Source organism: Nansenia antarctica (genome assembly GCF_963989245.1).
Source record: "Nansenia antarctica genome assembly, chromosome: 5".
Classification (NCBI taxonomy): Eukaryota; Metazoa; Chordata; class Actinopteri; order Argentiniformes; family Microstomatidae; genus Nansenia; species Nansenia antarctica.
This window is the reverse complement of record NC_137690.1, coordinates 20,196,945-20,224,068: the sequence shown is the minus strand read 5'-3', so window position 1 is coordinate 20,224,068 and position 27,124 is coordinate 20,196,945. Positions and strand designations below refer to the sequence as shown.

The window sequence follows — 27,124 nt, the reverse complement described above, 5'->3', positions numbered from 1 at the left end:
TGACTACAACAGCCATGAGTCTCCACCAGCAGACAGTGCGCATGCGTGCGAGGTCCGTCTCCTCGTGATGACAGCGGATGACAGTAGCGGGCTGCTAGCGAGGCTGTCAGAGAGGACGGTGTTGAGTAGACCAAAGTGATCCAACCAGTCAACTTGCTCGCTGACATATTTGCATGATTACAGTGAATATAAAAACAAAACAGGAAAAAACGGTAGACTATAAACGACTTGTTTGGTAAGTCAACGCATTTGTCATACTGTTAAGATATGTTTAGCATGTTTCGTCACTGGCCTTCACATCGAGCTATCTAAGCTAGCAGACGTCGGCTACTTCTGGATGTTTGCTTTGGTTTCTGATTGTTGCTACATTAGCTTGCTAGCTTCGCTCTGGACTGGCACTCTGCGCCACAGCTGTCTTGGCCTAGCTGACTACTAGCTGGATCCCCGGTGTTATTGTCAGCAACGTTGGCTAACTAATGGCAGTGTCGTTAGGGTCACTTGGCCAACTAGATAGCTAGGCTAGATGAGCTAGATAGCTTCTGATTGTTATGTCCACCAGCATCCTGTAGCTAACGATATACATAGATGTTTACACGTTAGTTAGCCATCCTGTAGCTAACGATATACATAGATGTTTACACGTTAGTTAGCCAGTCATCCTGTAGCTAACGATATACATAGATGTTTACACGTTAGTTAGCTTGTCATCCTGTAGCTAACGTTATACATAGATGTTTACACGTTAGTTAGCCATCCTGTAGCTAACGTTATACATAGATGTTTACACGCTAGCCATCCTGTAGCTAACGTTATACATAGATGTTTACACGTTAGTTAGCCATCCTGTAGCTAACGTTATACATAGATGTTTACACGCTAGCCATCCTGTAGCTAACGTTATACATAGATGTTTACACGTTAGTTAGCCAGTCATCCTGTAGCTAACGTTATACATAGATGTTTACACGTTAGTTAGCCTGTAGCTAACGATGTACATAGATGTTTACACGTTAGTTAGCCAGCTAGCTAGCTAAGTAGTCGAAATCCGCAAGATGTCCACTGTTGCAGCAGAGTAGAGGGCCTGGATATCGTATGGCTGTTGAGTTTTGCCAGCTGTAGTATTATATCACTCGAACTTGGCCAGGTACGATTGGTCTTTTTTTTTTGTTGCAAAACAGTAGAACAAAGAAGAAGCCAGCTTAAGTTAGCCGCTTGAGATGTCAACTACAGATCATTCGTTGGTGAATGTTTACAAATGGTTGAGTTCTGCTCAGGGGCTGCGGGGCGAGTAAGGGACTGGCTGGTGAAGGGCAGCTGCAGGCTCACCCACCCCGGTCTCCTCACCCACCCCGGGCTCCTCACCATGCCAAGTCCTGGGATCTCTCTTCAGACAGCTGCATGGCTGGCAGGGCCACTGGGCCAGGATTATCTCTTTTCCTTTCCCACTTGATACCTCAATTAAGTGTCGAGTAGAGCCCCACACGAGTTCTCTCAGCCAACCCTCACCCTTTTAATCCAGTCCATGCCATACAGTACTTGTCTTGTTTGATGTATGGTCTTCAGGAACTTTGTACTTGGGTTAATGGATTACACAATGTCAATGTTACAAATTAACAAAAAAAACACTAATGTTTTATGTTGCTTTTCTAAATTAGGGTTAGAGTTACATAATAATGGGATGGACACAGGCACAAACCTGTGTTTTTATTTTGATTACTGAAGGTATGCTCATCTTCTCTTTCTGAATACTGTTTTGTGACAGGGAAGTAAGAGACATCTGCCTCTACCTCTTATTTGGAGGCAATGTTAAACACTCTGTTTTGGCAAGGTCAGGAATTAGGAAGTTGATCACTCCAGAGGATGCGGATACACTGTCAGAGGTGATCTTCCTGCCAGTGTTTGGCCCATATTTAATGAAATAACACTTGGAGCTGAATACTGATGTAGCAAGGCGTATGAAAGTCTTCTTTCTGTATGCTTACTTGTTGGTCTAGCCTAAATGTTGCTTTCACGAATGTTGCTGGAACTAGAGTTTTCACTTTCAAATGTAGACCGAAAAGATCTCTTGATGGTGAAGTTTAACAAACTATACAACTATCCACAATGACTAGGCTAATTCCCAGTGAAAAAAAAACAAAACACATTTAGCCTACTTTAAGAACTGTGCAAATTCAAAGTGTGACAACAGAATTACACCCACACTATCCCTGGGTTTTTAATCTAACCATGTTTTCCCACATATCTGCTCCAAATTCAGATTTAGTACGCCCATAGCCTACAGTATGTCTGCAGAAAGAGTGTGTTGTGTTAGCTAGGCCTATATGATTTTCTGGTCCCCTACAGAAATGCATAATTTCTAGATTTAAATGTCATTATGTAGGTGATGATATAGCTAAATCAGGGAAACAAAGGTAGAAATATTCAAATCTATACAATGTATTTATTCATCTACTTAGCCTATAAGTTATAACATTAACAAGGGAAAGTGATTAAAAAAACATAAATCTGCCCTTGAAACTCTTTATTTAATGGGATTTAAATCAATGACATTTGTGGTTTTCAGTGTTTTTGTCTCAGAGATGGGCACTGGCAACACCAAACTGCTATCCATTAATTACGGATTGAGCCAATGGGAGTCTTCCATTGACGACAACAATGATGACAAGGGCTTGTTCGTTTCATACGTTTTGGCAGTTTTATATGGATAAAAAGATTAGAAGGAGTTGAACTTTCCACAATCTGTTCGTCCGGTGTCTTATTGAATTGCTAGGTTGCATTGTTCAGTTGCTAGGTTATTAATATTAGTGCTGATATTAGATGATCGGGGTCTAGACTTAATGTTAATGAGGTTTCATGTTTTTCAAAACACTTTGAAATCATTTTGAGATGCTTTAGGCTACATTATATTTGACCGGACCTTTGCTTATCCATATTCTTATGCTGGAAGATGGTTGAGAAACGTATTTCTGATGTAAATTCCCCCCAAATAGACTCTTTGCTTTCATATGACACACAATTTGATATGCTGTGATGAATTTCACCTTTTGGTCCTCATGGGTCATTGTCCACACATCTGCCCTGATTTCACCTACATTATGCCTCTGCTTGTAGAAGAGAGAGCAGTATTTCCTGTTTTTAATTTGCCAACGCTGAGATCAGATACCTCAGTTATTCAGAGTGTTATGTCAGACACATTAGAGGAGGGTCATGGAGGAGGCATTGCACAGTTTTAGGATGGTGAGGTGATGTGACACCTAACACTGATGGGGAACTCACAAATGAAAGAGACTACTGCCCAACGCTCAACACCTGTGCCACTGTCACACACCTAGGCCTAGGCGATGAATAATTTCTCAGACCCCCATGTGGTGGGATTTGTACCACCTCACTCGGAACAAGCTCCTTGGAGGCAATGACTTCAGGTGACACATAATAGTCCGGTATTGGAAAGGCATACAGATTCTGCTATACTCAATAGATGGCCTGCATGGTGTTTGATCTCATGTGGAGGGGAAGTAAAAAGAGGACTTAGTCACAGAGATCCCAGTGCTTTTAGAAAGTGATTCCTTTCTGAATGTCTATAAAAAGCAGCTGCTTTAGACTGTGGGCTGTGCTATAATTCAGTAGCTCCAAGTCCACGATACAATGCGTGATTTGTAGCAAATCTGTAGCTATTTTTTATGTTATTGCTTACGTCAGGTCGACATGGGCCATGGGAGACATGAGGATTCAGTCATGTCTGGATGCAATTCTACTCAGTCTCTCTAATTACTCTCACACTATGCTTTACCCCCCCCACCCTCTATTGGTTTTTCTTCCGCTTTAGAGTTCTCCTTCCTTTTCTATTTCTTACTCACCACCAGGTATACTTGAGTGGCCTGATCTCTATTTTGGACACCCTTTCACATACCCTTTTCACATCACCCTTTCACATCCAGCCTGTGAGGAATGTGTTTCCCTGTTTCAAGAACATGTGGGTGCATGCATGCAAATGGGCTGGTATACTTTCATGTATCAATTTGGCCTAGCTGTTGAATAGTATACCCTAGCCATTGCTAAAAGTCTCACCTTGGTGTATTGTTGTTTCTATGGACAAGACATGAACACTTTTTAATTGTATTTTTATAAAAGCTAAGACATGAGCACTTTTGTAGATGGCAGTAAACCCAGTACAGTAAAAGTGTGTCGCTGACAGTTACTTATTACCCATGACGATACAATTGCTTTATCTGTAAGGATCTAGGCCTAGTTAAGAAAATAAATGACCACACACTTATCTCAAACCTCATGTGAATTATGCTTTGTAGTATCAACCTGTTCCGGTTGTATGTTAGCTAGCAGGCTGTGCGCCCTCTGTCAGCCAAGCTCACTAAAGCAGGGTTCTCGGGGTCGCTCTCACAGGCCTCCCATTCCTACAATCTAGTCCCTTTTCTGTGGTAGCAGCCTACCATAAAGAGCCTTTTGTTATAGAATGTTATATTATAGAATTTTCCAGGAAATAATTTAAATGTCATGCATTTCCGTTGTATGTGTCTGTGTTTGTGTGTGTTTGTCTGTCTGTGTCTGTCTGTGTGTGTGTGGGAAAGGAAAGGGAGACTAATGTGATTTGCATATTCTCCCTTGCTGTGAATAATGCTATCAGACGTTTGGGTGGGAGAGGGGGGCTTGCAATTATTTAAATGCTGCTATGTGTGGGGCTATAGGGCCTGCAGCTGAAGATGGCGTCAGGCTTCCATTCTCTCTCTATGCTGTCAATCCCAGTCCATTACAGAGCCAGTGGATCTAGTGTCCCTGAATACTGATACTCACTTCCCCTTTCAGCGTGTGAGCTAGGATTCTGCTAGGCCTTCACAGGAAACGGTCTTCCTACACTCCCTCCGTATTCCTTTCTGAACCATTTCAACCGTGTAGGATCTAGCTTAGAAATCTACACTCCGCTGCTCTGCTCTGTTCCAATGTCAATCAGCTCGCATTTTCCTGAACCATGTCAACTATCCATGTCTTACTGATATTCCTGTCTCCCCCATCCTACAGTCCTTTGCCTCTCTGCTTGGGCTGGTGAAGATGGTGAAGCCAGACATCCACACTCTGGCCCACCACCTGAAGCAGGAGCGCCTGTATGTGGCTTCTGAGAAGCAGCTGATCCAGCGGCTCAATGGGGACGTGCTGAAGACCGCAGAGAGGCTGTACCGCGCCGCCTGGATCGCCAAACAGCAGAGAATCAACCTCGACCGCCTCATACTCACCAGGTGTGAGACCCTTCATCACCGTGACTCCAGTGCATTCGACCGACCTAAATCGGTCTATGGGTTTTAGTGTTAGGCTGTAATAAAACACCTGTCTTGAATTGAACACTCAGCACAGCAGTCTGTGACCCCCCTAGAGTGTCTGTAGTAACTGTTGTAACAGGAGGGGAGAGGTCCAAAAGTAACATTGTGCAGTATTTAAACTGGCCTATTTGCCTGATGTGATAATCTTGTTTGTGGAAAGTCCTGCCAAAGACAAACAGGGTTCCATGCCAGAGCCAGTGGAGTACAATTTAGATTAGTGGGCCAAAAGGGAAATTGCAAGAGATCAGAGGAGAACTGTCGGCAAGCATGTCATACAATTACGTGTCACCCCAACGACTAATCAACAGACCTCTCCGGCTGGAGTTTATGCCTCTCGGTGGGTCAATTCCGGCAAGTGCTTTATGGAGCCTTACGCTCTTGTAATAATGAATTCTCCCTGTTCTACAGTGCGGAGGCCTCCCCGGCCGAATGCTGCCAGCATGCCAAAGTGCTGGAGGACACCCAGTTTATGGACGGCTACAAGACTCTAGGCTTCCAGGAGAGCATCTACGGGGAGTTCCTGAGCAGGGTGAGGGAGAACCCCCGACTGGTGGCGTCCTGCCTGGTGGCCGGAGAGAGGCTGAACCAGGAGCACACACAGGGGATCATTCACACGGTCTTCACCTCCCTCTATGGCAACTGCATAATGCAAGAGGACGAGAGCTATCTGCTGCAGGTGAGGAGCCCTTGCCACTTCAGATGATACACACGCTCATAATTACACTAATGGCAGTAGCCACATGCTATAATAATGCCATAATCTATCTACACATGTTATGTGTACCACTGATTCAATGCTACCATTCTCTCCATTCCAGGTCCTTCGTTACTTGGTCGAGTTTGAGCTGAAGGAGAGTGACAACCCACGGAGGCTCCTGCGGCGGGGCACCTGTGCCTTCAGCATCCTCTTCAAGCTCTTCTCCGAGGGGCTGTACTCGGCCAAGCTCTTCCTCACCGCCACCCTCCACGAGCCCATCATGCAGCTGCTGGTGGAGGACGAGGACCACCTGGAGACGGACCCGGCCAAGGTGACGGAGCGTTTCACGCCGGCCCAGCAGGAGCGCCTGTTCGGGGAGAAGGGCTCCGACGCCTACAGGCAGAAGGTGCAGGCTGTCGTGGAGGCCAACGAGGCCAAGCTGGTCACCCTGGTCAACAAGTTCATCGGCTACTTGAAGCAGAACACCTACTGCTTCCCCCACAGCCTGCGCTGGATCATGTGCCAGATGTACAAGACGCTGTCGTGCGTGGAGCGTCTGGAGGTGGGCGAGGTGCGCACCATGTGCACAGACCTGCTGCTCACCTGTTTCATCTGCCCAGCCATAGTCAACCCCGAGCAGTACGGCATCATCTCCGACGCCCCCATCAACGAGGTGGCCCGCTTCAATCTCATGCAGGTTAGTGAGAGACGAGCATCATCGCATGCTTTCATACTCCTGTGGATGGACATGCATGCACAATGGAGGCCTGTTTTTACCTATACAATCTGATGTGTATCAGTACAGACTGTACGTTTGCAGACTAGATATAATGTTAACTAACCTTCCTTTTGTCAGATAATGTAATTGCACGTTGTCATTGTCTTTGTAGGTTGGACAGCTTTTGCAGCAGTTAGCAATGGCTGATGATGATGGAGACCCCAGGCGGAAAAGCAGTTTGTCAAAGTTTGATAAGGTAAGATCAATTCAATTTTCCATTCAGTTTTGATTCAATTCAATTTAAAGGGCTTTGTTGGCAAGGGAAACATACGTTTACATTGGTAAAACTAAAACTAAAAAGAATGTAATGTTTGACTAGAATAAAGAAATGATTAAACAGAGCTGTACATGATCTCTCACCTCACGTACAGTAAAGTATATTGCAGTACATTCCAAAACCAGTTTTTTCTATTGGCTTGACTTAATAACGTAATTACATTCTAATATATGTTGTGCCTCTTGCCTTATATTGAAGTTGACAGTCTGGTTCTTTCACCTCAGAGTTGTGTAGCTGCTTTCCTGGATGTTGTAATTGGAGGGAGAGCTGTGGAGACCCCGCCCCAGTCTTCCATGAACCTATTAGAAGGCCTCAGCAGGACTGTGGTCTACATGACACATAATCAGCTGCTCGCCCTGGTAAGATGTGAGGATCTATATAGGCTACACCCACATTTTAGGCAGGCAACAGTTGAGATTCCTGTTACAGAAAATTTACCTGACAAGCCCAAACTTGTCAGACCAGGAAGGGAGTCATTTCACACACTCCTGTCTGGTTGAGTGAGATGTTTAGCACAACGGTACGTGCCAGACTCGTGCATTTAAGCATGTTCACTTCATGTTGTAAATACTGTCCAATGCAAAGGTTTCCCCTATCATGTTGTACCTCTTTATCGTCCATCACCCACTGTTGATATTGCTTTATTTTGCACACTGGGAAGTCTAAGCACAACGTTTTAGTTTTATGATTATTAAGAGCCCTCTAGACAGTTGTCTCTGCATACTGCTCTCGTAACATGGCGATACATACATTATTCGACATTTCATAATTGGATTCCTAATTAAGGGAGGCATGTTATGTAATGGAAGCTGTCCTTCTCCCTCTCATTCCTTCCTCAGGTGGACTTTGTGCGCAGTGTGACGGCAGGGGACCACCTCCGAGAGGAGGACCACATGGCCTTAGAGACCCTGCTGGCCAACGTCCCACAGTCCCGCCCGGTGAAGAGCAACAGTCTGGAGCTCACCCCCTCCAACACGCCGCAGCTCTCCCCAGCCACCACCCCCGCCAACAAGAAGAACAGGAACCTAGGTACCATCTCCCAGCCTGGGGCTGTTGTTACTCTACACCTGCAGCCACCACCTCTGAGCAACACTGGCTCTCAGACAGAATTACAGATTAATGATATGCTAATGGTTCAGCTCTCTGTTACTCCCATCTTATTTAGTCTTTCCAAAAGTGTATTCTTCTGTTCCAGTTTGAAAGTATAAACCAGACTAAATGTATATACAAGCTTCACATTGTTTCATTCTAACTGATGAATAAATAAGTTGAGTTGTAGTCATGGCTACAAAAAAAAGAAATCCATTGTTATGTAAGCTGCTAATGAGGTTCTCTGCCTGTTATGGAGGTAATTAGCAGCTCCTGGATTGGGGCTCTATTACAGAAATGACAACCAATTAAATCGCCAAATATAAATGAACTCCCTTTAATTGGTATGGATGGAGAGATGTAGACCCTAATTTGCTGTTTGAAGATGAATAGGTTGGCAACACCTCCTCAATTAAATACAAACTACCTCGATGGCTTCTTAGATGTGAACCTTTTAGGCCATGATGTGAACCTTTTAAGTCTGGCTTATTATACACTTTCTTTTCGAGGCATGCTCTGTATTCTCTCTTTCACTTCTTCCTCCTTTCCTCCTTTGCTGCCAATGACCAGGACAACAAATAGCAGCCATAACGTCCTGGGACTCCACTACCACCGCCCTATCTGCTCACATTCCATTAGTTACCCCTTTTGGTGGGTAGCTTGTTGGCCCCATTAGGCTGTACAGAATTAAAACGTGTGTTTGTGTCTCCCAGTCATGTACAGCCATGCACATACAGTATAAGCCATGTGCCCAGCTGCAGTGTTCTCACCAGTGCTCGCTGTGATACTCTCCTCAATATGCTTTCGCTAGTCATGCCTGCTTTGCTGTAGGCTGGCATGCCTTTCCTTTATTATATTCTTTTTTTTATTTTTATCGCTCTACTCATTTCTAAGTCTGTCTGTGGTTCATTTTCACTCTGATGACAAATACTGTTAGAAATGGACTTCTTCTGTCAAATGAAAGCAATGAAGACGCAGACTTTTGTCTTGTGTCGCTTCAATCAAATTAACCGTAGGAGCTTACATTATTGCATCGTAAGCGCTTGGAGCATAATGTAAGAACAGGTTGGCGTACAGTGGAAATCCACCCGATCAGTCATTAGAATGGATTGCATGCCATCATGCACGGCTTGTGATGTGGAGTGTACTTCACTACATCTGGCATGCACTTGTGCTCTGTGAAACACCTTGGATATAAACACACCAGTGTCCTCATTCACCTGCATCACACTGCACAGATTACCTTTGAGCAGAATCTAGCGCTGCATAGTCTGTTGGGTCATACAGAGAACGGTTTAGGATAGTCCAATCTTTCATCTCTAAAAATCCAAGGGAAAAGGCTACCTATTTCACAGTGTAAAACATCGATTGTTTGGCTTGTCGTAATTGTCGCTAATCTGTGGAAACAGAAATGAAAAACCCAATAAGGAGAGCGCTCTGTATTCAGCAGTTTTGTGAATATGGCCAAGTGAGCTTGTGCACTATATGATTGCAATTTAGTATGTATTTTGTGCTTTTATTGCAATCGTTGAAGCTGATCCCAGTCTGCTGCAGCACATTCATATAACTATTGGTGTGAGAGAGTAACGGCTGTTCTGGCCTTGATTCCCCTGCTCCTCTAGCAGCTTCCCGCAGTCGCAGCCGTCCCAACATCGCCCAGGAGGGGGAGATAGAGGCCAGCTCCCAAGAGTCCCTGCAGGAGGTGATGCCAGAAGAGGTGCTGGTGATCTCACTTGGAACCAGCCCCATGACCATCCCTGGCATGATGTCAGAGAATGAGGTAATGGCCTCTCTCTCTTCAGCAACCTATATTGTATCACACGTCCATCATCACTGACACACAAATAGTGAGAACATGCTGTAAGGTTGCGGTATGAACCGTTCAGAGTTTCCGAGGCTGTAACCAGCGCTGTTCTTCCAGGTGTTGACCATGCAGCTGGCCGACGGGGCACAAGGGGACGCTCCGGCAGATGACACCAAGCTTCATGGCAAACCAGACAAAACCCTGCGCTTCTCCCTCTGCAGTGACAACCTGGAGGGCATATCAGAGGGTGGGTGTTCTCCTAACAGCCCTGTAGGTCACACTCAGTCACAGTGGCCACTACAGAAGTACATGGTACTCTCAGCCTAAAGGTTTTCAATAGTTTTTTGATTATGAATGTAGAAATTAAACACAGTTTCAGTTTCATATTTATGAATTATTCTCCTTTCTTGTATATCACTGTCTAGAATGTAGGCCTACCACAAAAAGAGGATCTGCGTACATTATTAGTTACAGATGGTGTTTAGAAAACCCTAGAAAATAGAAAACATCTGATTTCCTTGAACAGGTCCGTCCAACCGGTCAAACTCTGTGTCATCCCTGGACCTGGAGGGAGAGTCTGTGTCTGAGCTGGGAGCTGGGCCTTCAGGGAGCAACGGGGTGGAGGCTCTACAGCTGCTGGAGCATGAACATGGTGTGTGGGTGTGTGGGTGTGTGGGTGAGTGGGGGTGTGTGTGTGTGTGTGGGTGTGTGTGTCGGTGGGTGCTATGGAAATGTTGTGAAGAAAGAGAGAGAGAGAGAGAGAGGGGGTGTTGTGAAATATTATTGTCAACTATATCAGCTTCATGATGAATTCAGTTCAACAATGCTAACATTGTCAATGTCTCTGTCCCATCCAGCCACCACACAAGACAACCTAGATGACAAACTGCGTAAGTTTGAGATCCGAGACATGATGGGTCTGACGGACGACCGTGACATCTCTGAGACTGTGAGCGAGACATGGAGCACAGACGTGCTGGGCAGCGACTTTGATCCCAACATGGACGAGGATCGGCTGCAGGAAATGGCAGGTAGGATGTCCAGTGGCCAGGAGCATCCAACTGCATTCGATGACCACACAGGTCAGGGAACATTGGCATAATGCTGCCCCCTTGTGGTGTGTGGCTGGAACAGCATGGGGAGATCCCTCGTAAATACTTCCGCCAGACACTATAGGCATTGCCCGTTGGCAAGGTTATGAAGTCATACATCACTGATTGAGTATACATTATTCAGTCATTACTTTACACTTTATTTTTAGGTTTTGGTTCATCCTTGAGTACATTTTGAGTAGATTCTCTACATAAAAAACCCAAATGGTTGCTTATAATTACCATGGACATACAGTAATTGTTCTGATGGCCTACATCAAATCATATACCTTTAGACACCAATGCCGGATGTTTAGAAGAGTCTGTGTAATGCATAACAGGATTCGGCCTATTATCAATGCTTTACAAAATCTGATATTGGAGAGACATCTTTTTGTCATCTAGTGTAATGTAGTTGTGTTAGTAAGGAATTTTAAACTCGTGTATTACTCAAATAGATGCAGTACAAACTCAGGCAACATGCACTTGTCTGGAGCCATTTAGTTTTTTTATCAATGTTATTTTTTCAATGTTCTTATTTTCCAGTGTTCTTTTAGACATAATAATCAGACTCGTTCATCTGGTTCAGTGCAAGCTTCCTTCCCTCTGCCTTTTTCCTCCCCTTTTCCATCTCTCTCTCTCCTTCCCTCTCTCTCTTGGTTGCTCACTCACTCTGTCTCACTCTCTCTCTGACATTCACTCAGTCCCTGCAGTCTTATTGACCTTGGTTCCTTCTCATTTGCATCCACCATTTTTCATTCTTCGGAATATGGCGTTGGGGGACTTTTCCATCATTAAGTGAATTTACAGCGATTTCCTTATGTGTTTTCTCCAAGGGATTGGGTTATGAGATGCACATTAAATATCCATTAATACCTCATTATCCCACTGATAAGATTACCATGATAATGAGGCAGAAATTCTAATTGTTTCACTTCTTGTTGTGCCACTCATTTAATCATCTACCTGAAAGACAAGTGCTCTGCGCCTCTACCTCGAAGACTGTAAACATGGACAGCAGGGTAGAGCTCTCCTGCCGCCAGAGAGAGCCCTACCCCCGCCTGCACCCGCAGACTGTTGCCTGGGCGCTGGCACGCACGCATACCCATGGTGTGTGTGTGTGTGTGTGTGTGTGTGTGTGTGTGTGTGTGTGTGTGTGTGTGTGTGTGCGCGTGTGTGCTGTGAAGTGGAAACGCTGCATACCTGGGGGTGCGGGTACCACGGGTCGACTCCTGATCTGCACCTCGGCCACCATACTCCCACTCACACCTGCTTGCTCTCTTCCCCTCCTCCGCATTCTTCCGCCTTGTTAACCCGCAGCATCCCAAATGGAAATGGAGGGACGTCGTGTGGAGGGCTTTGTGGGAGGGTGGGTGAGGGGTAATTTGGTTGTGAGTAATGCCCGGCTTAATCAACAGCTCAAAGTCATGGCTCAGGAGGCTGGGGTGGGGTGAGATATTACCATTAACCTTCGACCTTTGGCACAGTCGTCTGTGTGCCTGTGGGCCCAGCGTGAAATGCCCGTGACCTCGGGCTCTCTAACTCTCTCTCTTCTCTCTCTCTCTGTGTGCTGTGCTCAGGGGCGGCTGTGGAGAACATGCTGGGCAGCCTGCTGTGTTTGCCCGGCACCGGCTCGGTTCTGCTTGACCCCTACGGATCCACCATCTCAGAGACCACCAGTGAGGCCTGGAGTGTGGAGGTCCTGCCCAGCGACTCAGGTGGGTTCACACGGGTTTAGAGCTCTGGAGGTGTGTGGGGCTAAATTGAGTCTCTTGTTTCTTGCTAGTTGGGTCTCTTGGCTGCACACCTACTCCATACAGTTTTATGTAGATGTCATTTGCTTTGTGGGGTATTGTCTGGCTGCATGTACTGTGTCTACTTGGCATTCTCTCCACTATGTGTGTGTGTGTGTGTGTGTGTGTGTGTGTGTGTGTGTGTGTGTGTGTGTGTGTGTGTGTGTGTGTGTGTGTGTGTGTGTGTGTGTGTGTGTGTGTGTGTGTGCGTGTGTGTGTGTGTGTGCGTGTGTGTGCGTGTGAGTGTGCATGCATATCTGTCTGTGTGTGTGGGGGTGGACATGCCAGGTGTGGCAGCTCTTGCTTCCCTTTCAAGGATGTGGGTGCATCTGTCATTGTGTTTGTGTGCACTTGCCTGTCTTTCAGGGCAGATCTGCCCGTGCCAGTAAAAGGCAGTTCTGGGTTTCCCCTAGAGGAAGCTCCAGGTGTGTTTCCACCTGTGGTGGAGGAGCAGTGTTGAGGAAATGCACAAGGACAGCAGCTGTCTTCAGTCTATTTACATGTCAACCTTTTAGCTGGCAAAATCCTTTAGAAAAATCGGTATGCTTTACAGCACGTTGCAGATAGTGATGCAGATGTTGAGCTAAGAAGTTCTACACACTGAGTGTGGTCCCATTGCGACACTATCAAACTTTCACGTTATTGTATATGAAACACATAGGAGACGTCTGATCTTTAGTTAAAATAAGAAGGTATTGCCATTGATGATGGGTATAGCATATGGGCATTTGTCAAATCAATGGACAAAAGAGGATTTCGACACCCACCATCTCCAAAACTATAGCCAAAAGTCACCCCATGAGCCCTCCAAACCCGTTCAATTTAAGATTTTATCGGCCAGTATGCAATATCAGTTCTCTATGTTTGAAAAGTGGAAGCTATGGAAAAATCTCTGCTTCATAATACTTTTCAGCCATAGAGAACTGATATTACATACTGGCTGATAATATCTCCAAATGAACAGCTTTGGAGAGCTCATGGGCTTTGACTTTTGGCTATAGTTTTGGATTCCCCAATGTCTTAATCTTTATCGGGTAGGACTTCGGTCCAAATCGGATTTGTGGTTTACATTCTATTGAATGGGTATTTCATGAATACCAGAAAATGAAAATGGACAATTTGGGTACAATCAATTTGTCTATTTATTTGTTTCGTTATTAGAGATGAAAGTAATATTTCTCCAAAATAATGTTACAGGAATACTTCATAAGAGATATATATAATATACTACTAAAATATATGTTTTGGGGGGCATTTCTGCTTTATTGGGAGACAGTAGAGATTGACAGGAAGAATGGGTAAGGAAAAGTGGGGATGACAAGATATGTCGATGGATGAAATCAACCCAGGGACCATGATATGGCATGCACCTTATTGTGCTACGCCACTTATCGTTTGTTTTGCTAACTACAGAAAAAAATGTCTGAACAACCTGAAGTGGTGGGTGTCATGGCATGTTGATTTGACATGGAATGAACCATATGCCAAAACTCCCTAATGTTTGATTGTGTGGTTAAAATCCCCTTGAAAATCTGTGTTTCATGAATATCAATAGAGGGCTCTAATGGCAGCATAACAAGTGTCCCTTGGAAAAGCCACCACCCTCTGTTAATTGAAGTAGTACACCATTGCAATATGTGTGCAGTGTTAAAATGACATGCATGAGTGTCTTGATTGCTTTCTGTTCCATTTGCTGCCCCAGTTCTGCTCTGTAATAAGGCTATCTGATGCCTGCCTGGAGTGGAGCGCTTGTTTCATGGCTAGGCAGCAGAAAACTACACTCCAAAGAGCACTTCACTACCACATTATTACTAACGAGCATGCAAATGAGTACTGCCGTTAGTATTGAGCCTCTGGGTTAAACTGAATGGCTCCGTCGGGCAGCAGCAGAACGGCCTGGACTGGCGTCTACTGGTTTCTATAGTCACTTATATGTGGGCTTTGTCTGCCTTCATGCCTCTGAGTCTTACTTAGCGGCGCCTTTGTCCTCCCTCAGAAGTGGGACGATAGTCAGAGGCCCAACGTGCAACATGGTGCTGGGTGTACATTTGCTTTCACAGGCCACTTCTGGGGGCACATGTCTTATGTGAGCTCAAGCAGAAAGCTCATTGTTCTCTTTCTGTTTGTAATTGTGTGTGTTTGTGTGTGTGTGTGTGTGTGTGTGTGTGTGTGTGTGTGTCTTTTGCCCTGGCGCTCCCACCAGAAGCTCCAGACCTGAAGCAGGAGGAACGTCTGCAGGAGTTGGAGAGCTGCTCGGGGGTAGGCAGCACCTCAGATGACACAGAGGTCAGAGAAGTCAGTTCCCGGCCCAGCACCCCAGGACTCAGCGTGGTCTCAGGTACACTGCCTCTCTCTCTCCCCCCCTCAGAGACCGGATAGAGGACCCCCCCCCCATCACCTGTCAGCTTACTACACCGACACACATACAAAGATAAAAGCATTACGTCAAGCCCATTCTAAGCTTAGTGTGGAGCCATATTGGGGTTTGTCCTTGCTAGCTGGAGACCAGTCGGACGCTACTGTTGGTTTTGTTCGATAGCCAAGACAACGGGGTCAGTTGGAGGTTTTGGCTAGGACACGGGGGTTAACACTAGCCCTCTTTACTGTGAGCTCAGGTGAACAGGCTGTGTTGACATGCTTGACGTAGCATCCCAGATTAAGAGGCCTGGGCCAGTGCCCATGGTTGAGCTCATAGGAATATGTCCCTGAGGGCTCGGGCCGATGGATAGTCTCCGTCTGATTATCACTCTTACTGTTGGTGTGTGCACGTCTCTCCTCACCCATGGGAGCCCCCGCGACCAATTTAGAGCTCCCAGTGGGTGCGTCGCTGAGAGGGACCATTCAGCATACCCTCTCAACATTGTACACACGCTCAGACTGCTTAGAACAGTCACACACTCACCCTCTCAGCATTGTACACACGCCCAGGCTGCTTCGAACAGTCACACACTCACCCTCTCAGCATTGTACACACGCCCAGGCTGCTTAGAACAGTCACACACTCACCCTCTCAGCATTGTACACACGCCCGGGCTGCTTAGAACAGTCACACACTCACCCTCTCAGCATTGTACACACGCCCGGGCTGCTTAGAACAGTCACACACTCACCCTCTCAGCATTGTACACACGCCCGGGCTGCTTAGAACAGTCACACACTCACCCTCTCAGCATTGTACACACGCCCGGGCTGCTTAGAACAGTCACACACTCACCCTCTCAGCATTGTACACACGCCCGGGCTGCTTAGAACAGTCACACACTCACCCTCTCAGCATTGTACACACGCCCGGGCTGCTTAGAACAGTCACACACTCACCCTCTCAGCATTGTACACACGCCCGGGCTGCTTAGAACAGTCACACACTCACCCTCTCAGCATTGTACACACGCCCGGGCTGCTTAGAACAGTCACACACTCACCCTCTCAGCATTGTACACACGCCCGGGCTGCTTAGAACAGTCACACACTCACCCTCTCAGCATTGTACACACGCCCGGGCTGCTTAGAACAGTCACACACTCACCCTCTCAGCATTGTACACACACTCAGGCTGCTTAGGACAGAATGGAAGCTCACGTAGTCTAAACCATTCTAAAATCGTCCAAAACCGAACCACTCCAACCAACCAACCAACCACTCCGTATCTGAATTGTCATCTCTTTTATGTGAGCAGAGATTTCGGTGTGTTTTTTCGCAGCGACGTCAGAAGACATCCCCAACAAGACCGAGGACCTACGTTCGGAGTGCAGCTCGGACTTTGGAGGGAAGGACTCTGTGACCAGTCCAGATGGGGAGGAGTCAGCCCACGGTAGGAGAGAGGGGAGAGTCATGTCACTTATCCCCCCCTGGCCTGTTTAAAGCTTCATTCCACAGCAGCAAAACCTATCAATCCCTGTCACCTCTCCAGCTGCCACCACCGCCACCACCCCTCCACTCCCACTAAGACACTGCTGACCATGTCAAAAAAGTTTTTGTTGTTGTTTTCCACTTATTAGTTTTTTAGATCAAATACAACAAATACGTGACGGCTCTCTCATATAAAGTGAAGAACAGAATAACCTTTTCAGTTACATGACCGTGTGTATCAGAAAGTGGATTTTTTAACGCCGTTTTCTCTCTCTCTCGATGTTTCAGGAGCGCACCACTTGACCTCCCCTGCCTCGCAGGCAGACTCCCTGCTGGCCATGTTCGATCCCCTGTCCTGTGAAGGTAATTTCTGCTCGCAAAACGCGCCGGGGTCTTTGTGCGAGCGTCCAATCAGACGGGGAAACGAGCGTCATTAAGTCCCGTCTAATGGCGTGGACTCACAGAACAGCTTGAGCTCTGAGAAATGAACCAAAAGAGGCGCCTGTGCCCCTCGCCCCGAGTCCCGCCCCAATTACTGGACAAAACATTAGCGCGGCGGTAACATCGGCTGCGTGAGAATGTCATTTCAATTAGCTCGTTTAGGTTTATCGTATTTCCCTTTGCATTTGGGGCTCTCATTCTTTCTGCGCTGGGTTGGGTAAATGTGTGGGCCGTTGCTCAGAGTTACTGTGACCAGTGATGGGGAGAGGGAGAGAGAGCTATGGCAGTGGCAGGGCTGTGTGTCTGTGTGGCAAGGTGAGGGGATGACAGGTTGAGAGACCTCACCCCAGGCTCTTTGGCACAGTCCTCTGGTCCCACTGTGCTCATGGCGCCAGGCTGCCATTGGAAGCCTTTCAGGAGAGAGAATCTACCCTTGGAACAGGTGGCCTACCTACACCTATGGCTCGTCTCCCACCAGCCGCATTCTCTAGCACCCCCCCCCCCACACACACTTCCTCAGTATTTTACTGCTGTTCTTGTGCGAGAGTGTGGAGAATTTAGTGTGTTTGTCACTTATGATGAGATAATTGTTGAGGTAATCCATATAAACCTATATGTTATATACTGCCTGTTTTAAGTTCTGAAGCCAGTCTAGCCCATGGGTTAGGGTTAGGGTTAACATGCCTTTTTGTTACCGCAGGCTCCTCCACTGGTACCATCGTGAGGCCCAAAGTGCACTATGCCAGACCCCTTCACCCTCCCCCTGACCCTCCCATCCCCGAGGCCTGCGCCCTGGGGCAGGAGCCGCGCCACTCCCTCTTCACGCCCCACTGCCTGGCCCAGGCTGAGCTGGAGCACCAGAAGCAGCGCCACTCCTACCCAGACAGGCTGGTGCGGAGCCGCAGCTCTGACATTGTGTGCCCCGGCCGCCGGCCCACCAGCGACCCCGGCCTTAACCGGCGGGCTGCAGTGGAAGAGCGTGACCCTGCCGGCCTCTTCTCCACGGGCCCGTCCTCCTCCCCCAGCAAGGACTCTCTGAAAGGAGAGGTAAGCATCGACGTGTGTCGCCCAGCTCTCCATGCCCAGTTATCCTAAAGTCAAAAACACACCAACAAACAGTGATTATTTACACCATGTCAGTATGGAGCCTAACACATACTTGATCACCTGTTGTCCAAAGGTTGAGGAGAGGAAAGACAGTGATGATGAGAAGTCTGATCGTAACAGACCGTGGTGGAAGAAACGCTTTGTGTCCGCCATCCCCAAAGGTAACTACCCCTTTTCTCTCTCGCTGTTACGTTGGCACATCCTCTTTTGTCATGTCGCAAATGCTTTGTAGTGGATTGAAATGGGTGACCGTTGTTTGAGAACGGCACGGTTACCATGTACTCTTACTTTCAATTTCTCAATGTTCTCTAATGTAAACTTAAGACGCGTACTTGAAACAATTTGTCATGTGAGGAAAAAAGAGAACGATGATCTCCACACCGTCGCCGATGTTCTAGTGTGAAATCTCTCCTTGTTGTCGAAAGTTACACCCCGAGCAAATGGACGGCCTTTTCTCACTTCTCACTTGTGGAAGATTTATTTTTAGTTCCTAAAACTAATCAGTCATCCGAGGGGCTTTAGCTGTGTAGATTGTGTGGTTGTAGCCCTCCCAGCAGTCCTGTCACCCACTGCCTAATGGCCATTAGATAGACCTCTCTGTCATCACCACTGATAGATTACACATCTCTTGTTGCAGTTCAACTCGAAAACCATCTCTCATACATCTGTCTGGAAAATAATGAGCTTGAGCCTACAAGAGATGACTGCTTATTACTCTTTTAGATAATGATGTTCCTTTAGTAAACATTAAAGTGGTATTAATAAACGGAGACATGCACACAGAGTGGGGCAGAGAGCCGTGACGTCCACATAACCACATAATAAAGCCCGTTGTGTTTGCCCCTGCCGCTCTGAATGGTGATGTGTGGCCTAGGCGCCCCCTCCAGAGTGGCAGACTGAGTGTGAAAGGCCAACCCCCTGTCTGTTGTGTTCCTCACACAGTGCTGTATTGGACGGCCGAGAGTGAAGTCCCAGGTAACACTTCCACACTGTCATTCCACATTGAGCTGTGGCGCTGAAGGCAGTGGCTGAGTGCTGTAGGCCATGAACGCTTGTACCGTAGACGTGGCCCCTTTGTGATAGATAGAGCTGTGATGTGACATCCTGGTGTAGCCTGACTTTTATGTCCCAGCGCCTCATCCATGCATTTGTTTCTGTTTGTCACCATTTATCTTCTCTTTCCCCCCCCCCCCCCCACACACACACACACTCACACACAGCGATACGACATTGGGAGTCAATGTTCGTTGGCAGCACGGAATATCAACCAATTATAATGTAGCCAACCCCTCCTCCCCTTTCTGTTCCTGTGTGTAAATGACATGTCCGTAGGGACTATGCCCATCCTAGTGAAATCTCAGACCCTTGTTTAGTCCTGGTAATGTTCCTGTGTTGATAAGACGAGCTTCACCTGCTTATTTGCACGGATATACACACTTATATATGTTTTCTGTCATGTGTATATGTATAAGTGATATTCTTTTTCCATTGTGGTCTGGCATTTGCTGTCAAGTTTTATTTACCAGTTCTTTTCTTTGCACAAGCACTGAGAAATCTCTTTCATTTCGTTTAGTGATCTGATGCCATGCACCCTTCATTGAAATGTTAATCATTGTAAAAAAAAAAAAAAAAAAAGGATTAAAGAGACCCATATTTGCAAAATAAAAAAACACAACACATTTGTGGTCCGCTGTCACGAAGTGACTCATGATACGCGTAGCCTTACTTCTCTCAGCTCACTCATTACGCCCTCTCCTCCACAGCTCCGATAGCAGCCTTCCGGAAAAGGGACAAGCAGGAGAAAGACGATATGGGCCCTGAGCGCGTCCCACAAGGTCTGTCCTGATTTATTGTTATTGCGCTCAGATTTGCTGAATCAGGGAGAAAATGTGGGCTTGTCCCCCCCCTCATAGTGGGTTTAATCCACATGTGTCCTGACTGTGTCTGTCTGTGTGTTTGTGTGTGTGTGTCAGATGACCCTCTGCCCAGACAGAACTCCCAGGCCCAGGCTGCAGAAGACATCCTGGACAAGTACAGGAACATCAAGAGGACCAGTCCCAGTGAGGGAGCCACAGGTGCAGCCTATGAGACCACAGGAGGTCTGTTGTTAGTCACCTGTGCTCTCTCTCTCTCTCTCTCTCTCTCGCTCTCTCTCTCTCTCTCTCTCTCTCTCTCTCTCTCTCTCTCTCTCTCTCTCTCTCTCTCTCTCTCTCACTACTATAACTACAACACACGCCAAAGTACAATGCATTATAATGTATGTTTCTGCTGCTTCATGGTTCTGTATGTGAATGTACACAGAGTGTGGGGAGGAGAGTGTACACGACTCACCTAGAGACGAGGCACTGCAGAACATCTCCAACGACGACCTGCCCGACTCTGCTAGCCAGTCAGCCCCGCCTCACGACTCCAAGTTCTCATTCAGGTCAGTCTACCTTCCCCTCACAAAACTGCAATACATCATAAACCATCAACAATATATTTTTATAGCAACCTTTTAAACTTCTTTAAATAGCGTAATTTTTTTAAACATTTTTTTTATTTTCTGTTTTTCAGTGACGCAAAGAAGAAGTTGAGACTGGCCTTGTGCTTGGCAGACTCTGTCGCTTTCCCTCTCATGGTCCATGCCACCACGCGCAACGGGCTGCCTGACCACACAGACTTTGAAGGTACCATACACCAGACTGCTGTATGTGCATCGCAGTATGTGTCCTAGCCCTGATATTACCATGCAGGATTAACATGGTTCATTTATCGCGCTGAATACAGGTCATCACTCCCGGGATATGTCTTTAACAACAATGATGATTTCAGCCCTGTGCACACTGCTTCATTCCTGGCAGGGTCGCTGCTGTAGGTGCAAGCCCCATTACGTTGTTACCAGCAGGACACGGCCACACAGAATAGAAAGTGACATTCTCGGAGATGGTTAGATTTAAATCCATAACACCCCATCTCTGTAGTCATCTGTCACGTCCACCTGTCAGGGCGGCAGGCTGATCCGATTACAGCAGTGTCCCCTCTCCCTGCGAGGGGGGCCAGGGCGTCTGACCGCCGTCTCCCGTCTCCTTCCCAGACAATGAGATCGTCTGCTTCCTGAAGGTCCAGCTGGCGGAGGCCATCAACCTGCAGGATAAGAACCAGATGGCCCAGATCCAGGAGACCACGCGCTGCGTCAGCCGCTTCGACGCTCGCACCTGCAGGAAGCTGCTGGCCGTCATCGCAGAGGATTACAGGTAGCTGTGGATAGAGAGAGAGAGAGAGTGGGAGAGGTCAGAGGATTATAGGTAGTTGTGGATGGAGAGAGAGAGAGAGAGGGAGACAGACACAGAGAGAGAGAGAATAAAAAATACATTTGACAGGATTAAAATCAAACACTGTTTGTTGCTCTACATCAGTGCTTCATCTGAGTGGTAATATCTCAAACCAAGTCCAATGACCCTTTTGGATCAGTGACACTGAACACAACTTGACCACAATTCATAATGCCTACATGTGCGTGTGTGTGTGTGTCCTCTCACCCACCCTCCCCCTGGTAGAAAGCGGGCACCGTACATCGCGTATCTGACCAGGTGTCGGCAGGGCCTGCAGACGTCACAGGCCCACCTGGAGCGGCTGCTGCAGAGGGTGCTGAGAGACAAGGAGGTGGCCAACCGCTACTTCACCACCGTGTGTGTTCGCCTCCTACTGGAGCACATGGAGGCCAAGATGCTGGACTTCATCATAGGTATCCATTACAGTATTGCTGCTTATCTATTGAGTGATCCACTGATGACATCGCCGTGTGTGTTCTCTGATTGGTCCTTTTGGACACCATTCTAAATACACACTGGAACTCTAACCAATATCCCATTTGTCAGTGTTGAGTCTGTGATCTGTAACATCTATGAAACAAGCGTCGGTGCCCTGTGTCAGTCCCTGTGTCAGTCCTCATGTCTGTTCCTCTGCCCCCCCCAGCCTTCCAGGGGTGCACCGCGTCTGACGACAAGACGGCGGCGGTGGAGGACTTCCTGCGTTACCTGTACGGGGCGATGGCCCACGATGCCATCTGGCAGTACGCCAGCGAAGACCAGCTGCAGGACGCCCAGATGGCCATCGAGCGCAGCGTCATGAACCGCATCTTCAAACTGGCCTTCTACCCCAACCAGGACGGGGACAGCATGAGAGACCAGTGAGTAACCGTGACCGCCGTCACCCCCGGGTCACACGAACAGCAGTCCTGTTGCGGCTGCCGCCCGCCTCACCCAGAAACGACCGGGGTTTCCTCAGCCGCCCCTTCCTCCAGCAAGCCCTTACAGATTGAAATAAGCCAAACACTGGATTGATGTGGGTTGTTTCAAGTTCATCTGTTACTCACTAAATCTATGTTCACTTCTCATCTAGGCTCCTTCAGGAACATATCCAGCGTCTTTCGAAAGTTGTCACAGCCAACCACAGAGCTCTTCAAGTCCCCGAGGTAATCATTCATTTAGTCTCCTTAGAAGCTCTTTTCCCTTTTATAGTCCCATCAGATTCATGAAAATAACATTATACGAGAAGCCCTAGGAGATGTCCATCTAGTAGTTGTACAATGCCCGAAGTGTAACTGGTGTGGCTTGGTGTGTCTGCAGGTTTATCTGAAGGAGGCTCCTTGGCCGTCTGCGCAGTCAGAGATCAGGACCATCAGCGCCTACAAGACTCCCCGAGACAAGGTCCAGTGTATACTACGCATGTGCTCCACCATCATGAACCTGCTGAGTCTGGCGAACGAGGACTCTGTCCCCGGAGCTGACGACTTTGTCCCTGTGCTTGTCTTTGTCCTCATAAAGGTGAGCATCCACCAAGAATGGACATCTCTTCCTAAACCATACTGTATCTGCAATTTTACAAAAAACATTTGATTTTACAGTAGCTGCCAGGGTTTCATATATATACATCTGAGCTGACAAGTTTGTGGAATGTTATTTCAATGATACAAAAATATCTTCAGCACACATTCTGATAATCCTTTCTCTCCTACATGGCAGAATAGTAAAAGCATAGTAGTAGAAGTAGTAGTAGTAGTAGATCTTGCTGTCTGATGATAACCTGTATGGACATATTTACATACGGTATGTATTATACATGGCCTTGCGTGCGGCTCTCTCTGTGGTTAATGTGGGCCCACCCCCGCCTCTCCCCCCCTCCAGGCAAACCCGCCCTGCCTGCTGTCCACCATTCAGTACATCAATAATTTCTACGCCAGCCGGCTGAGTGGGGAGGAGTGCTATTGGTGGATGCAGTTCACCGCGGCAGTGGAATTCATTAAGACCATCGACGATCGCAAGTGAAGCAGAACAGCCACCTGTATGGGCAGACCGCGGGGAAGGAGCCGGGAGACTGGGAAACTTCCCCACCAACTGCTCCCTCTGCACAGCCCACAGAACCAGGCCCACACCCTGCTCTCTGTTTGTATAGCTGTACATAGAGTCAGAGACAATGAAAGATTACAAAGTATATATGATTATGTGGACAAATCCAGGTTTTTACCATGGAGAAAAGGCCTTAAAAAAAGAAAAGAAAAGAAAAGAAAAAAAAAACGAGGCAGATGTTAACTTTGAACGCAAATTAATTTGCATTTTTTTTCCTTTCATTTCTTTGTCTCTTTAGTCATGGTGAGGTGTTGGGTCTGTATTTGAAATTTTATATCGAAAGTTATCATTATAACGTTAAATTTATGAAAATGTCTAATCTGATTAAAAAGGGACCATGCTTCCTTGAGATCACATTGTACATTTTGCAGAAGGGGACTTCCAAAGTGGGAAAGGGCTTCTTAGTTTATTTGTGCAGTCTCTCCCCTTGAACATACGTTATCTTCTGATGCATTGTAATCTGGGTAATCACACAACTCAATAGATACTGACTGTGTATCAGATCCTTGATCATCCACCATAATCATGCTAATATTTGCTATTCTTAATGCTAGCACATCAATAGTAGGGCAGTTTTTTTTATTGTTAAATGTAAACTAATGTTGTCATTATTCGGTTCATCCTTTCCTAAATACTTCTCTCTCAGTGGCAATTTGGAAATAAGGGCCCACATTATATTTATATGAAATAAAATTTATTTATTTCTTTCATTCTATTTAATGCTTTGTTTATTTTATTTTATGAATGAAATCACATGTCATGCCCATTTAGGAGATTTTAGGTAAGTGTAAGAGGGGAAAGTGGATCGAGAGATTAAAATGGATTTAAGAGGGTAAAGAACCCACAGGAGTTAATGTAGGTTAGCTGCAGCTGAGATACAGGGTCACCACTGATCATCTCCTGGACAGAATCAGTAGTGTTGGTATTTTTGGGAAATACTGAAATTAGTGCCTTGAGGAGAGGCACTTTGTGTAATTCTGTTATTTCTGTGTTTTCTTGAGAATGATGGTTCTGCGCTGGGTTTTGCAGGAAGCACAGGCATTATTACCCCCCCCCCCCCCAATATTACCATTGAGCCACACGGCATGTCTCATAGAGAACCTCTGTTTGAGAGTGACCTCAGAACAGGCTTTACAATCTCCACTGGTTGTTTTTGTTTTTTTAAATTCCTTTTTAATGCACTTCTATTGTCTCCCTATTATCATTCTCCCCATCAATATTCAAACTCCTACCTCAGAGTTAAAACCAATACGCCTGACAGTTCAGTTTTGTGCACCACATTTTCACTTTGATTGGCAACACAATAGCGGTTCAGGTACTCGCTGTACAAGGGACTTCTTTAGCATCAGTGTCCCCAATGGATCCTGATTAAAGCCCCTTAATGAACTGTTTTCATGTTTTGTCATCTCTTAGACTGGTCAAAAGCAATGATTGCTATAACAAGGTAGTACAGAATTTGCAAAGGAACTAAGATAAATATTCTGTAGTTCACACTGTGATACTGCATGTAAAAGTATCAGCATAGGAAGACTAGTGATTGGATTAGCTCTCTCTACCTCCTCGCACGTTCAAGAAAGGGACTCACTTGTATTTCTTTCTTTTTTCATTTTAGATTGCAGGGATATTCCCGTTTCAGGGATATTCCAGTTTCATAATATACTGCCACTGACAGATCAAGCATGTTTCTAATCGCTTACAGCCAAAGTCACCAAAACTCATCTTCTGTTTATGTTGCAGCTATAAGAAGAAGCAGGATCACTTCACCCCTCCCTCTGTTTGTGCACTAATGTGCCAAGTGGATGTTTTTTGTGATCACGCACTACTTTTCACATTACACAAATAGACAGCACAACACAAAAGACAAAATAGCAAATAATCAGCACTATCTGACATGTTACTGACCATTGTGGAAAGGCAGTGTGATAAAGTGGTCTCTAGCGTTGAGAGGTTTGTACATTGTGTGTGAGAGATTGGACTGTGTAACCAGTATGTGTGTGAGGTTGACCTGCTGCCTCTTGCATGATGTCATTGATTGGACTACTTACTACTTACGACTACTCAAAAGCAGGTTCGTCCTCTCTGATGAAAACCAATACAACACCTTTAGGGTTAGTTTTAACTCAGGCCAGTTATAAGAGTTGAAATGAATGATTCTGGGTTTTCTTGAGTTGGTGTCCCTGATGTCATGACTTTTTGTCTCTGTCATAAAGTACAGAGCTCAATTACTTTTTTGTACAAAGTTACTGACGTTCTCTCCCTTAGTTTGACATGTAGAACATTTCAAATGGTTCTACTGTCCTAGTTTTAAGAAATTACTTTCACAAATTTTAACTAAAGCCTCTGACATTAAAAGGATGCTGTAATTGAGATAATTATATGGGTAGTTAAGCTTAAGGTCTGACTGTTACACTTTGTCTGTGAACATCAGTCATAAGGACACTCATATTTATAAGCAATTTCGAAAATTGTGAAATGTTCAAGCGTTATTTCCCCATCCTGCTCCCTGTTTGGGATGAATATGTATGTACAGTATATTCTGTTTTTGAATACACCTCTGCAAGATAGATGATACTGCTGTCTAACCAGTGTGAAAACAAACCCATGTACTGATAGATCACAAAATGCAGATTATATCTATATGTGTTTGTGTGATGTCACTTTAGAGTTATATGCCAACCAAATGTGATGAAACAATCTGGACCTGGCTTGTGTTTTAATGTTCCCTTACATATCAGTGACAGATAGGACTGACTACATTGACAATAGTGTCTGACCTGAGTCATACTGTTCATACACAGTGGGAGAATACACCATAACAGTGAGATGAAATCTGTACTATAGTTTGATTTAGCATCGATTGTATGCAAACTAGTGGACAGTTGCTGAAATGTTGGACTAAAGGAGATTGACTGTGGAAATCTGCTCTTAAAAGCTTTACAATCCTCCCTGTACTCTGCTTCCTAAACAGGGTTGGCAGAAGGAGCAGAAAATAATCAATTTTACATTTGTAAGCTTGCACAATTACGACATATGCGGGGGAAGGCGTTCTGTCTTTAATGTGATTAATGTATTATATAATTCTTTAAAACAATAAAAGAACAGAAGTTTCTCTGTGACTCCCTGTGTCTTGTTCTTTGTGTGTCGTATTCTTTGTGCATTGACAGGTATGTGTGGGTTTAGGGGTGTGTACACAGTAATTTTAACACTGTTAATTGTTTTATTGCTTCTCATGCAGGGAGATATTGCACTTTAGTAACTGTTCAGATTTCAGTTCAGTGAAATTCAGAGGATTGTGCTGCATTACAGAAGATACATGTTGACCAAATTTATGCATGGACATAATTGTTAATAGGGCAACAGAGCAAGATCATCCTATCTCAGCGACACAAATAGCAACCTCCCATCAAACATTTAATTACTGCTGACAAGTGTATGGCGGATTTGTAATTGGAGATCCCCCCCCCCATATACACGCTCT

General features: G+C 46.0%; 1 protein-coding gene across 3 annotated transcripts; it reads left to right on the top strand.

Annotated features, from left to right (window-relative positions):
- Positions 1 to 131: 131 nt before the first annotated feature.
- Positions 132 to 26,729, top strand: gapvd1 (GTPase activating protein and VPS9 domains 1). 3 transcript variants are annotated; one of them, XM_080532518.1, is made up of 27 exons: positions 132 to 235; positions 5,035 to 5,249; positions 5,739 to 6,006; positions 6,149 to 6,724; positions 6,918 to 7,001; positions 7,307 to 7,441; positions 7,922 to 8,111; positions 9,797 to 9,951; positions 10,093 to 10,222; positions 10,502 to 10,627; positions 10,833 to 11,006; positions 12,647 to 12,784; positions 15,063 to 15,197; positions 16,560 to 16,670; positions 16,997 to 17,071; positions 17,850 to 18,196; positions 18,330 to 18,417; positions 20,020 to 20,091; positions 20,230 to 20,355; positions 20,558 to 20,681; positions 20,813 to 20,925; positions 21,333 to 21,492; positions 21,796 to 21,983; positions 22,214 to 22,427; positions 22,640 to 22,712; positions 22,867 to 23,064; positions 23,425 to 26,729. In XM_080532518.1, exons 2-27 carry the CDS (start codon positions 5,065 to 5,067, stop codon positions 23,563 to 23,565), a joined length of 4,326 nt encoding a protein of 1,441 aa, XP_080388644.1. In that variant the 5' UTR covers positions 132 to 235; positions 5,035 to 5,064; the 3' UTR covers positions 23,566 to 26,729. The 3 variants fall into 3 exon arrangements, with proteins under 3 accessions (XP_080388644.1, XP_080388645.1, XP_080388643.1); XM_080532519.1 differs by having other exon boundaries at positions 9,794 to 9,951; positions 20,230 to 20,331; XM_080532517.1 differs by having other exon boundaries at positions 9,794 to 9,951.
- Positions 26,730 to 27,124: the final 395 nt, after the last annotated feature.

Coding starts and splice junctions, on each gene's coding strand:
- gapvd1 (XM_080532517.1), top strand. CDS start 5,065: ATGGTGAAGCCAGACATCCACACTCTGGCCCACCACCTGAAGCAGGAG. Junction 10,223..10,501: donor CCTGGAGGGCATATCAGAGG/GTGGGTGTTCTC, acceptor TTCCTTGAACAG/GTCCGTCCAACCGGTCAAAC. Junction 18,197..18,329: donor AGGACTCTCTGAAAGGAGAG/GTAAGCATCGAC, acceptor TGTTGTCCAAAG/GTTGAGGAGAGGAAAGACAG.